The following is a 14,462-nucleotide window of genomic DNA, read 5'->3' as shown; positions in this document are numbered from 1 at the left end:
TTTTATAAATTCTCTCATGAATATCCATTCTATAGGGACCACCTTAGGCTCTTCTAAAACATCTCCATCTGTACCATTTAAGTCCTGCTCCAAGTAAATCAAATCTGAGTGTCTGACTCTCTAACCCCAGGAAATATTCTGATTCTCTCCCTTCCCTAGCAACTGGATGTTGAAATACCATTTTCCCCTCTTTGCCCACACAGCCAAATTCCTACTCTGCCACTTTCCATCTCCATCCTTGATTACTAAAAACTCGTCCCTGAAGCCCTTGATTATATGCAAAACACAGCTGTTTCTTGTTACCTTTCTTGTCCTAACCCTTTCTGGCCATGCAAGTTCCATTCAACCCATTATTGGATTCTCTTCCCTTTCCACCTTCAGTCAGTGCTTCTCCCTTTTTAACAATCACTATCTGTTGAAGCACTGTCACACCTTTCTTGACACCCATTAAAATTATTTCTGCTCAATTGTCTCAAGATGTGTTCCTGCATCTTCTTCTATCCCATCTCTATATCTGGTTTCATCCATGATAGGAAATGGATGAACCAGCTTCCCCCAAGATTTTCTCTAGAATGATTTACCTTACGAATAAAGGTCCAAAAACCCTTAGATTCTTTGCAACTAGATTCAATGCAAAAAACCTTAGATTCAATGCACAAAACCTTAGATTCAATGCACTGTCCGTATTTCATGTCTGTCTACTACCCTATTTGCATATTCTCTATGACTATTTTCCAGTCTCATTGCCTCATTACGTGTCAGATATACTGCAATACTGCCAGGATGGCTATGGAGAAGTGCAAAACAAACATGGTTCACCACACATAGGGAACTCTTTAATTCTGATGAAAATAGAGGAAAAATCCCAACCTGAACTACACATTAAATACTTGTATTTATGATTTAAGTATATTACTGCTACCAGCTTAGTAGAATCTGTTCAGTCAAAACCTGTAGCCCCAAAGGAAAGAAGAGACATGAGGATCTATTCTATGGTAAAAGGAGGTACCATTATTTCAGAAATTGTCTGACTGAAAGAAAACGTTATCTAGCTAATTTGGTATTTAGATTAATTTTAGGAAATATTATATAGATACTACAGCAGAGGAGTCCTCAGACTCTTAGCTCCTTGTCAGAAACACATTCTTAGCTCACGAGAGCAGAGTGTAAGCCTTGGCTAGAAGGAATTGGAGTGTCTATCTCCCCTGCCAGCGCTGCCCCTCCTCCTGGCACCAGCCCGGCTGAGTGGAGAAGTCCCTTCCTGCTGCGAAGGGGCAGAGATGGTCACTAGGCACGCTGCCCTCTGCCACTTCAGCACCTGCATGTCGTCTCAGAGGAAGTGGGAAGGCAATGAGCCACTCAAGGAGCCCTCTTAGCCCCAGCATCAGCAAATTTGTTGGTGTACTCTCAGACTGATGCAGTCTAGAGGAAATACAAGAGCTTACAGAGAAAAGGCTGAAAGTTTCACCTCAAAGTCTCCATAAATCCCTTTACCTTCCTAGGAAAGTGACAAATCCCTAGAGCCAGTCTTGAATGAATCAAGAGACCACTCTGCTTTAACACCTTCAAGAGATCAGTACAGGGCTTGGCAGGATGTTCTCCTCCGTTACAAACATTACAATCCACTCAGGGGTGTGCTGTCTCTCTGGTATCAGCAATTACATAGCTAGGACTTAACTATGAAAGAAGAGCTATGCTCTACTAGAAAGCATAAACTGAAAGGAACAACATCTGGTAATAGTCTACCCTACCCCTTCATCTAACTTTCTTAGCTTAGAATATTTTTGGTAAAAATCCAAGCTCCTCCAGTACTGGCTAATGAGAGACTGAGCATGTTTTTGGCCATAGAGAAAAGAAATGTAAGCTTATAACATAAGCTATGGGGTCTGATTTATGAAATATGCTGACAAGCTACAGAGAAAGGCAAGTAAAGTTCCCCATAGCCAGTTCTGGAACCAGACACATCATAAGCACACAAGCACTGCACTAACCCAGTTCTGCCTCCTCCAGGACCAAGGCTCATTGAAAGCATTACTGGACCACTCTATAAGAGGGTTGCTTTTAAGCAGACCATAGCTGTAAAGCAGCCATCAAGCCAAGACATCTGTTCATAGACATCTCCTGTCATTGCCTAGTCAACTGAGGATTACAAAGCACATTCTGATTATCTGTTTTCTTCCTCACATTCTTAGAGTGGTTGCCTGGGTTTTGCTTCTCACAGAACATTATGAGCTTGGGATGACTATGTTGGCGGCTCTTAGCACATTGTGCAAGCTAACAGAATACAAATGATTATATAAATAATAAAATTGCTGAAGATTTTCTTGTCACTGCTTTCTTTGCTCCATTGGCTTGACTTAAAGCACACATAAAAATGGCCTCTGCTAAGTGTTATGTTCACAGCATCCATAAATAAAATTAAGATCTTGATTTAAAGAGACACTAAGAGGCTGTATCTCCTCCTGATTTCAATCAAACTGGGATGTTCAGTGCCTAGGAAAATCAGGCCCAAGGCTCTACAAATGTAACCAAAAGGATTTGATGTCCATATGGCAGTTGGTATTCAAGCAGCAAAGTTTGATTTCCTATATGAGATGCTCACAAACTCTTCTCTAGCATATGTACATCCCTTCAATCCAGAGATCAGGCAGGAGAGCAGCCTCAGAACCTAACAAGTCTTCTTCACATCAGAGGCCTGGCACATAACATGCAAACCCTGACACCACAAGTTAAGTATCAGTAGGATGATGACTCGTCAAGGCAATTACAGCCACTGAACAACATCTAGTTCAGCATTGCTGCTTCTATGACTCCCATGTAAGCTTTTTATAACACTTGGTGGAGACATCAATATCAGTACCCCCATTAATCACAGTGATAATCACAAATTGCATTAGAAGAGAGAAGAAAGAAGACAAAAGATAACTGCAAGCCAGCATCAAAAGTAAACTGTACCAAGTTTGGGATTTGGACAGAACTTATCTTTTTATTTGTTTTGGGTTTTTTGGGGTTTTTTTTCCCCAAGGATCACTTTTTTGGCTCTTGCTGCTTGCCAGGCAGTCCAATCTCTATTACCCATGTGTGAATTTTCTCAATGCTACGTGGCAAGTGCAGCCAGCCAGAGTAATACAACACAGTTTTCAGAACCAGCTAGCTCTTCCTGACCAATGCAGCCACTCAAGTGCACAGACTTAGCAACCCAGTTTAAGGACTTAAAAATGACAGTTGTCTGTCTCAAATACTGTTAAGGTCACAGAACAACTTTGCCATGAGATGAGCACAGAGTGGAGTGACAGGACAGTGCTAACTCCAGGCAGCAGTGAGACCTGGTCAGGACATCCTAGGTAATGCATCCAGACAAAACTTCCCACTGTGGTGAACTCTGTAAAGAATTTGGTTCTACACATATCACTGATCAAACAAAGATCCCAAAGATCCCAAGTTATGGGACAAATGGCATCTATGACCACTGAGGGACCCCCCCACCCCCCAATCCCTTCCCCAAATATGCCTCCATGGATACCAGGAGCTTGGACTGTAAATTAAGCCACCATGACCAGGAACTTGAGATAAGATAGAGGTGATTCTATTGTCCAAGTGTTATCTCCCCTAGGGGGAGGTTAACAAAGCTGTAAGAGCAAAATGTCTAACTCATAATGGACATGAAGAATGCAGAAATTATGGGTGACAAGTAAAGCAACTATGCTGAATCCCCTTGGACTGGGTAAAAGGTAATTCCATCGGGAGAGATTGTGACTGCTGACTCACAACCCACCAACTACAAAAAACAGAAAGACTGAGCATGGGACTAATTAACATTAGAAGCAAGGGGATTTTTTTAACCAATAGAATAAAAGACGTGTGTGACCAAGGAGCATTAATTCCTTTGCTTGAAAAGATATATAAACAGTGAAAATTTTTGTGTGACCTCAGACCCCCCACCATTGAGAAGTCTAGGGTGAAGAAGGAAAAATGGGATGCCACTGAATACATGGGTGGTGACTATCTTCTGTTTCATCTGTCTCTCTTTTTTCTCTTTTCTACTTCTTTCTATCTCTCTCTCTTCCTCACATTTTATTGTTCAATAAAGTCATACTATTGACTTCAGCATACGGTTTTGTTTGCTCTTTAATTCAGGGAGAGGCATCTCTCAATATTTATATCATAACACACCGTACACTTCATGTCCACATGCCACGGGATTGGCACACCTCCCTGACACACCCTCATGCTGCATTCTCCTTGCAAAATTTACACTTTTTATGCTACCTTCAACTTTCATTTTTCTGTTTTATTCTATTTCTGTATCTTCCTGGAAAATTCAGATCTAACTATACTCCCAGGTGAAATCCAGGACCTTAAAAAGTATTCTAAATAGGCTTCTGATTATAGTTTTCTCATTTCAAAATGCTACTTAGTAATCAAAGGCCATTTGTCTTTTTATAATGGCTATTGTCAAAGTGCCGAGAAGATAGTAATGCTTTCTTCTGAAGGGCTAACAGCTTAGAGAAGACACGTCTCCTACTACCATGAGCATTTTTTTCTGTAATCCAAGCACTAGAAGTATGATTTTGCCCTTAAGTTGATAAATTTTTCAGCCTTCTGACCAGCTGAATGACAAGTTTATCTTTACAGAGCTACTGCACTTATCAGTATAAAATTAGACATAAAGGAAGGAATTAATTGTGTAAGGCAGGAAAGAGTGATGACTTTAGCAAATCAAAAGCACAGAGACAAGAATTAATTTCAAATATTTACCTCTTTGAGGCAGCCCATGAAGTTATTGCTTACTGGAGACCCAGGTAAATCAGCAGTACTGGGGCTCCCTCCCACGTAAAAGAAGTCATCTGAGCCCAGCATGGTGTAGTCCTCCTGTGTGTAGCCCGTGGTGGTAAGGATGCCATCCACAGAGATTGTCACCTGTTTGAGGAACACAATGGACAAAGAAAATCCCAGCAATGACCTTACAATCCTGAACAGAACAACTTACCTCCCCTATAATTTTATGCCAGTTTTATTAAGGATTTTATTGAGATTTGGTATGCTTTTTTTTTTTAGTTAAGTTGAGCTCTATTTTCTGGTCTGATTTTCCCACAGAGAAATGCTTCAGCATCTGCTTCTTCCCTTTCTGGTGCATCAGCACTCTCAGGCTTACCCAGCAGCCTATCCATCCAGATGCTTTCCATCTATTCAGGCCAGAAAATATAACTGTCCTTGAAAGACATTTCTCATATTAGCTGATTTTATGATTAATTAGAATTTATTTTAATGATTACAGTTAGTTATGGTTGTTAGTAAAAAAAAACTAATGAAGACGAGGTTGGTATTTTTTATTTTTTAAGTTTCTTTTGCTCACAGCACACTGACAATCATGCATTCAGGGATGGGGAGAGGGAACTCACTTTCAATACATTATGGATGTGCATGCCATGTACCTGGAGAGACACACACCCACCACCCACCACCAACAAACAAAATGAAACAGGAAAAAAAAAAGAAAAAAAAAACCAAAAAGAAAAAAAAAATTCAAACTAACCCATAACCAAAATATAAGTAGAAAATAAATCAAAATAAAATAAATCAAAATAAATCAATCACACGCCAACAAATGTGATAGAAGTGGATATGAGAAAGAAAGAGCTGCAAAGCGTGCACACACTGCACTTTGACCTGTCATGCCAATATATCTGAAGTCCAGAAAGATGACAGGAAAAAAGTAAAATAGAGAGCGAGAAGGAGAAGGGAGAAACAACCATTTCACACTTGCATGCAATCAAAAATAAAAATACCAAACTAATTACATAATAACAAAAAAAAACTCAGAATGAAACAGAAATGTCCCCAAAATCTCTAAACACAAACACATGGGGCGTGAAGGGTGACAGAAGGAAAGGGTGGGAGAGGAGGAAGTGAATTTGATGTGTTTTGCTTAGATGTTGTTAGTAGTTGCAAGGGAAGATGGAGGAAAATAGATCGAGGCCAGGAGGAGACGGGCGAGTCACCAGACGTGGACATGCCATGCAGAGTGTGTACTGAAACAAACAACCGGCTGAGCTCCTGTTGGCCACGCAGGTAGAGGTCAGAGAGAGAGAAAGTGAGAGAGAGAGAGAGCAAGAGGGAGAAGGAGGAGAGAAAGCAGAGGGAGGGAAGTGGGGGAAAATCATGAGAAAGGACAACTCTGGCCAGTTTGCCCATAATAGCCATTGTCACAACAAAAGGGTGAGAGAAAAAGAAAGCCTTCACCACCACGGACTAGAGGCCCTGCAATGGTTCTGATCTAGAAACCTTCAGAGTAAAAAAACGACTAAACTAAAAAGCCAAGGAAAAAAGCCAAATGAAAACAAAAATGCAAAAGAAAGAAATCTAAACTCAAAAACAAGGGACAAAAAACCCCAACAATTTATCACCGAAAAGGAAAAGAAGAACTGAAGACAGAGGCGAAGAAAACAATGAAAGAAATGTCCAAACCCTATTTCCAGAAGAGCTGTTTTAGTTGCTTCTGATGCTCATTTTTCTATTCAAAAAGAAGAAAGGAAAGAAAAAAAAAAAAGAAGGGGGAAAACAATGTGTTTTCAATGAAACTAGAATAAAATTAAAGGAAGCAGTAAGTATAAAGGAGGGGGGAAAAGAGCAGGTAGGGGGAGGAAAAGGCAGGTAACACACGGCAAACCCAAAAAAAGAGACAATAAGAATGATATCTACCAGACAATGTAGTTTGTTTACCATAGCGTGTCCAATGCCTGAGTGCTTTGCGGAAAAGGGGGAAGAAAGGAAATTAAAAAATCGTGAACAGAACGATTGTTAATTAAAATAACTAAAAGCAAAGATGAGTCGTTAGGGTGTTAGTACATTAGTTGGTTAGTAAAAATGACACATTGCATGAATGATCTAGTGTTAGTTTTTCAAAAAAAGGCGTGGGGCACCTGAGACACACAAAGTGAGAAAGAGGACAATATGACCAGGACTCTATGGGGAACCATGCCATTTAGACTGTAAAGAAACAGGGGGCTGACTACTCTTCCCACCCTGGTATTAGTCATTAACTTCAACCTTCATACACATTATCCAGACCGGAAGCAAAGTTAAAACATTGCAATACTTACTCTTCAAATGCTCATCAAGGTGCTTCCCTCAAACAAGAACCTTATGCTCAGAGATATACACACAGAGTACACAGTTTGCCCCTTCAGCACAAACCCAGCCATGACTCCCTTCTTCCACCCACCACCACACCAGCTCCTCTTCCAAGCTTCACTACCCTCAAGTGCTGCCGAATACCACAAGGCCAAGTATTTCCCTTGGCTGGAGGATACAGATGAAGATGAGTCCAAGACTCTGTGTCTTCCTTCCAAGTTTCCCAGTCTGCAGGTTTCTTTACAGCAGCTGAGTTTGTGACTTTCAGGAGAAGCACATAACAGTGCCTGTGCTTGGCTGTTTGCCTGTAGCTCACTTCTGTTATCCAAGATACAGGAATTGAACCTCTCCTACTGTACGGAGAAACACGTCGAGAAATCGTGTAGAAAGAATTGTGTCCCTCGTGTCCAGGTTGAAGACAGAAAATTGACAAGACTTAGCATCCCTCCTGTTTCACTGCATCTTTATTACACAGGAGCTAGGAGAATTTACCAGTCAGTTTGGTTCAGCAGAACTTTTTTAACCTGTCCCAAGGCACACAGATGTCAACTCTTAGAACCTACACTTGGCTTCTTTGTGTTTTAGCAGTGAAGGAACTAAAGATCTTCATAGTAAGTTTTGTATTGTGACTAGCTTCAGTGTTAATAGGGAAGAGCAGCTTGTGAAGAATCCAAGCCCCTGTTCCAGTGTGATTGAAGTTGGCAGGAATTATCCTAAATTACACAAGCAAGATCTACACTGCCTCATGTAAAAACCATCTGCTTGCAGGCTTCAGAGTTGTGCACTTACTAGGGAAATAGGTTTTTGAAGACTTTGGGGCATTGAACATGAAGTCCCAAGGTTATTTGCCAATGGGAATGAAATAATAATAATAGTCTGTACTCGGAAATAATGAGCACAAACTCCTGAAGTCTTCACCACGGAAGTCTTACTCACAGCAAATTGTCGTGTTAGTAAATTTATTTTTACAAACAAGGGAGTTGAAGTATGGGACAGGGAGAAGAGCATGCTAGAAACGAGACAGAGTGTCAGCAGCAGACCTGAAGACAGACACAGGAAATCTGACCTTCAGTCTCCTCTGCTCCTCCTCCCTCCAGACCACACTGCCCCACTCTCTGAAAGCCCCAGTAAAATTCAGCCATGATCCTATTGCTAAGTAAACGTTTCTTACAAGGCAGAAAGAGAAGGCTTAGTTTTAACTGAAATAATAAGATAAATAAACAAGGAGATTTGCTTTGACATTAACAATCACTACTCAAGGGAATCTGTGGATTCACTTGGTTTGTCTCTAAGGAGATTAACTGCTGTGATAGTCATTTGATCTAAAAAAAAGCAGCCCTTAGTACTCTCCCAGCTTAGCTACAAAATATTTAACAATTCCAAAAAGCACTAGGCAAAAGTCCAACTATTTAAAGTTATACTCTAATTCTAGAAACAGCCAAAAAATTATGCAAATCCTCCTCCCCTTTCTCTTAGCCCCCCAAAAAACAGCAGAAAAGATTAGATAGCATCCTGAAGCTGCTGATAGTCCATTTAGCTGGAATTGCTTAGATTTATATAATATTCTTGGAATGTCTAAATTATTGCTTTTAAAGTACATTTTAAAGAGAAATATATCTACCTCCAGTGCAATATTTTCAAGCAATTACAAGGAGGCTACTGATTTTCTTATAAAGCTTCAACATTCAGAGGCAATATATTTTACTGAGGTTTTATGTTTGGCTTTGGAATGGGTTTTTTTAAGGAAACATGAGCACAGCTGGAAACAAGACTTTCTAGTGAGCTAACTGCAACATTACAGGTGAATTTATGTCAGGAAAGACATAGAACCAATAATCTTTTACATTCAAAATTATTTAGGTGATACAAAATTATATTGGATGACAACTTTTAGGACTATCATGACTGCTCTGTCTCAAGGCCTCCTCAATTCCAATATCTGGGTAGCTTTAGATTCTGGATCAATGTCTTGATTTTGAAACAGATGAAAAGTTAAAATGCAAGCATCCAGGGAAAAGGTGACTAAAAAAAATTCAGCCTTCTTGATATTTATTGTTTGAACTGTATTCTGTCATGTTTAACTATAGAAATGGACCCCAAATCACTTCTGCTAATTAAATGCAATTTGATTTGAAGACAGACCTTTCTTTGCAAAGAGCCCATCCATCTCATTAAAACATCCTCTCTCTTGCCCAGTCAAGTTGGACCTTTTAAGAATTCAGGATCACTTAGAAACATTCACAGTGAATAGATCAGGAAGCTTAAAAATTTACTGTGCTGCTTGATTGGCAAGGGACTATTAGCAAAGTACTGCTCTGGACTCACCAAATATGAAAAGGCATAGACAGATTTCCATTTTCTTGGTCCACTTCTGTGGACCAATAAAAAAAATCACTAGCTAAAATATTAAGAAAAAGAATGTGACATCTCCCCATCCACAGTTTTGTTTGTGACCCTTCACCTTCTGCATCTTCAAGATCCAAACCAATCCTGGCATGAAGCAAGGATTAATTTTGCTTCTGGCACATTTGCCCACTGAAATTGATTTAAAATGAAAAATAAAAAGTATGATTAACTAAAATGGCCAATGAGCTCTACTGAGATATTCAAGGACCAGCTGTTCTGAAACTACCTAAAAGTAATAAAAAAAAAAAGTCACATCAAATAAAGCCATATATTCCGACCTTTTGAGATTAACAAACTTAGACCAGTTGGTGCATCTCCCTCTACTGTACTGATGGGAAAGGTTAAACAAAATGGGATCATTAAGACCCATCCACTGCGTAAGAAATGAAATTGCATGAATGCAATTTCATATTGAAAACAGATTGATTTTTTTTTCCATAGGTAAGAATTTTGTAGTCTCAATAAAGTTTGATGACAGATCTTGTTTTCAGACCCAGACATGCTAAGTATGTAGAAATACAGGAATTCACATGAAAAAGACAAATAAAAAATCTTGAGCCCCAGCCCAAATATTGAAAAGAGATGAACTCCTGAAAACAGAAGAATTATCCACTGACTTCTACTAGTAGAGACTTTTTCTGATTCCTGGCACTGATGATCCTATACTCACACTTTTCCCTTAACTAGTGTAAAATGCTACCACAAATTACATTGTATAAACTTATATAAAACTATTTAAAGATTGTGCTAATATAGACATTAATGAGAAAATAAACAGGTAACACTGAATTCACAAACTGTTTTTTAATTTAATTTTAAGTCTTAGTTTACAAGCTATTTCTGTTCCTCTACCAGTCAGCAAGATATCAAATAGCTCCTATTCACCATGTAAATCTCATTTATTATGCAGTGGATGGTGCTTAGTGACTTGATATATTCACCAGCTTTCAGAGCAAAGTTATTTAATTTTATCTTATCTATTTATGTATGAATTCGTATTTCATGAGAAAGGCTTCAGGATTTTAAGTCTAGCCTACTACCAAATACGTCACCTGATAGAGTTGTCTGCTAGGAAAACCAGCATGTAGATGTGCAAAATTACAGTGGTAAAATCAGAAAAGCTTTTCCAATGTGGAACTGTAGGGTGCTGGATGGATCTGAGTTTGCGTGGGTTTTTTTGATCCTTCCACTTTTCCAGTCCTCACAGCAAACAGAAGAGTCTCAAGGCAGAGACAAGAAATAAAGTAGAATCTCATTATAGAAAGAAGGGGGAAAAAACCAAAAAGAGGAAAAGAAGAACAGAGAACCAAGAAGACTCAGAGACACTCCAGCCAATAAATTCCAAAGCTATAAAGTTAAAATAATTACACACATACCCACCAACCTGCACACCTGCACACTCATATGCACACACAAAACAAAAGAAAAAGAAAAACAAAAGACTTTCAGAATTAGAACTGTGACATCATGGCAATGGTTAAACCAATTAACAAAACTGAGAGAAAAAGGAGAGAGGTGTAGAGCGTTGGCTGTTGGCAATAAGCTCTCTTCCCACAGTAATTAAATGCAACAAGAATATTACTGATAAGATTGAATCATAATTAAGGAAATAATAAAATTCAAAAGGGAGAACAGAAAAAGAAAAAATGAAAAGGGAGATGAAAGTAAAGTTATGTTACAAGTTTTTATTATTTAATCAAACTGGAAAAAAATAGAAAATTAATAAATGGGAAATAAAGATATTGCAGGAGGGATAAATTCCTATCAACTAATGTTTCTTCACTGTCCTTTAGGCACCAAGATCCAGAACAGGTGGAGAAACTCTAGCAATAGCACTGAGCTTCCCCATTTCTCCATTACTCTCTCCCATCTGCCTGTCCCAACAAAACAAAACTCTCCCCAGCACTTTCTCCCCTTCACCATTACCTGCCGCAGGTTGCGTGTCACCTTAACGTCATGCCACGCGTTGTCATTGAACTTGCCATTGACCGGCTCCACAATGGCCTCAAAGGCCCCAGACCCCAGGTTGATGACCAAGGAGACCGCACCATCTTTCAGGGCCAGGTTGACGTAGTCAGCTGACTTGCCCGTGTGCAGAATGAGCCCGTTGCGTTGCCATGTCTTGAAGGAGAGCGTGATCTCATCGCTGCTGCTCTGGATGGGGTTTTGCGACAGGTCATAGCAAAGGTATTCAGAGCCACGGAACGTGGCCATGTTCTCATCTCGTGCTGGAAAGGAAGGCAAACAAAAGATCTATTCAGCAGTCAGCCAAGAGCAGATTTACGGTCGTCATGAAATTTAGGCATCCCACAGCACTATCAGCTGTAGAGCTAAATATCAAGGCATGCTGATAACTGTAGAGCTCCTTTTGTAACATGGCTACCAAGAGAATTAACTGCAGGGTCGTCAGTAGCGATGAATTTCAGTGCTGTGTTTTTAGTTTCACTGCAGCACTGTCTCCATAGGGACCATTCAACAATATGCAGTGGAGTCTAGGAAAAGCACATTTAAGGACTGTTATAAGACATTTCACATCCTTTTCAGGAGAAGGATGGAAAACTCTATTATTCACAACACAACCACCACAAATGCCTCGATTAAAAAAACATTTCACAAAGATCAGTATTTAGATTCAGCACTACTGCCATCAGAACTTATCTTAACCTATCCAACAGGAAATTTAAGAAAGACACCAGAACATAATGCTAACAGAGCTGCCCCTTTCTTTCAACTGAATCAAAGACCATGCAGACATGAGAGCTACATGAGGTGTCCTACAGTTTCCTTCTCTGAGAGCACAGGGAAGTCCACATAAAACATTTTGGTCACAGATCTAAGTAATGTTGCTGGTAAACACATCTGAGAACTTTGGCTGTCTTAATCACCTTATCCAGGAAATCTGTACTAGATTAGCACATCTTTTTCAAACAGCAAAAATAAATTATTTTTGGGGGGATTATTAACAGCACATGACATTTATTATTTCCTCACAAAGAAAAGAAATATCTTATGTACAACAATGAAAGCCACTGCACTTATTTCTCAGCAACTGGAAGCAGTGTTTGAATACCACGAACAACCTTTGTGTAAGCTACAAGATACCTCACACTACCTGGGTTTCCAGTCACTCAAAGCCAGTTCTGCTGCAGTATTGTGCTTATGTGACTTGAGCCAGCTGCATACCCTGATTTTATCCAGTAGAAGAAATACAGGAGAGTGATAGGAAGGCTTGGAGGAGGGTTGGCTAGTGCCAGCTGGAAGGAAATGGTACTTTTAATTGAGTCTGTATAGATCCCACCCCCCACTCCTTATTACAGCACCTTCCTGACTCCCAGCTGTGAAAGCAAGGCTGAGCAGTAGATAGTACAAGCAGTCAAGCTATCATAGCTTGCAAATCACTGCATAAGGCAAATGCTGGTGCTATTTTCATTGGCATTAATAGTACTTTTCTGCTTCATTTTGTACCATTTAGAAATCCTAATAAGGATTAGCCAGAATTTATTAGTACAAGACTGAAGGGAAAATACTTGTTGTCATAGACATTCTTGGAGAATAACTACATGGTAAAATCTGTGTTCTCACAGCATAAAATAATGGTGACAAAACAGCACAGTATTGCAACTTGTACGTATAACACTCTCAAGTGAAAGGTCTGATTTAAGCAGAGACTCTTGCAGAAGCAATGTGTGTTTGTACTTCAGTAAGTGAGCCATTTGTCCAGATACTCCTGCAAGCAAACAGTCACCCAAATTGCTCCCTGCAGCAGCACACATTGGGAGCCAACTGGCTCAAACGCAGCTTTTCAGAAGAAGACCGGTAGTCCCAGCAGACAAGCTGAGCACAAGTCAGCAGTGTATGCCCTTTCAGCAAAGGCCAGCTGCATCCTTGGCAGTATTAGCAAGAATCCAGTCAGCAGGCCAAGGGAAGTGATTCTTCCCCTAATGGACACTTATGAGACCACAACAGGAGTGCTCTGTCCAGCACTGAGCTCCCTCATATAAAAAATACTTCAAAACACGGGAGTCAGTCCAGCGAAGAGCTACCACCATACTCAGGGTACTGGAGTAGTTAATGTTTGTAGAGAGGCTGAGGGAACTGGATTCATTTTGCCTCAAGGAGGAGAGACAACTCAAGGAAAACCTTACTGATCTCTTTAATGACTTAATGGAAGAACACAGACAACACAGGGTCAAATTCTTCTCAGAGTTGTGCAAAAGGACAAGAGGCAACATATGCAGTTGAATACAAAAAAATCATCATTCTATAAAGAAAAAAAAAAAAGTTTCATCTTGAAGATGGTCAAATAGTAGGAAGGGCCCAGAGAGACTGAAATCTCCACCCTTAGAAATACTAAAAACTTGATTAGGCAGAGTCCTGAGCTGCCTGAACTAACTGGACCTTCTCTGAGCTAATGGTTGGATTACACAGCCTCTGGAGGTCCCTTCCAAATTATTTAGCCCTTTGATCATACTCTGAATACATTTAACTACCACCAATAAGTGTTTATGCTTGTATCAGTGTTGAACCAGCCTAAGCACAGAGGGTTGCTATTGACTGCAGTTCTGGAAGTCACAGCCAAGCATTTAACTACCCTCTCCCAGCACTGACAATTCCCCTGCCTGGTCACTCCTGATCCATCAGAAGGGAATGTGTTACAAGCAAGTTAGACACATGCTCCTTGTACCTTTGGGTAATTCCCATCAAATAGCCAGTGTCTGAGGGCAAGAGTCAAACACAATCATTGTGAGTGAGCCTTTTCCCTGCAGCTGAAGATGTGCCAAGCACTGAACACACATTTGTGAAGGAGGACACTGGGATGAATGTTCACTCAGTACAAGACATAGTAATAGGGCTCATTTACACTTCCTCAACCACTTAAAAGAAATCTCACTGATCCACTCAATACAAAGGAGAAGGCAAAG

The 14,462-nt window shown here is 40.0% G+C and overlaps 1 protein-coding gene across 4 annotated transcripts in view; it reads right to left on the bottom strand.

Moving 5' to 3' along the window:
• Positions 1 to 14,462, bottom strand: part of NRXN3 (neurexin 3) — a 914,575-nt gene that overhangs the window by 695,449 nt on the left and 204,664 nt on the right. For 3 of the 4 annotated variants that reach the window (XM_041471888.1, XM_041471886.1, XM_041471887.1), the window contains 2 exons: positions 11,467 to 11,768; positions 4,759 to 4,920 (listed from right to left, as the gene is read on the bottom strand). In XM_041471888.1, the coding sequence (XP_041327822.1) occupies positions 4,759 to 4,920; positions 11,467 to 11,768 (464 nt within the window). Of the gene's footprint in view, positions 1 to 4,758; positions 4,921 to 6,702; positions 6,748 to 11,466; positions 11,769 to 14,462 lie in introns of all 4 variants that reach the window. The other variant, XM_041471885.1, reaches the window with a different exon arrangement.

Source organism: Pyrgilauda ruficollis, unplaced genomic scaffold (genome assembly GCF_017590135.1).
Source record: "Pyrgilauda ruficollis isolate IOZ18807 unplaced genomic scaffold, ASM1759013v1 scaffold28, whole genome shotgun sequence".
Taxonomy (NCBI): Eukaryota; Metazoa; Chordata; class Aves; order Passeriformes; family Passeridae; genus Pyrgilauda; species Pyrgilauda ruficollis.
Note: the sequence above shows the minus strand (reverse complement) of the source record. Positions and strands in the feature narration are given on the sequence as shown.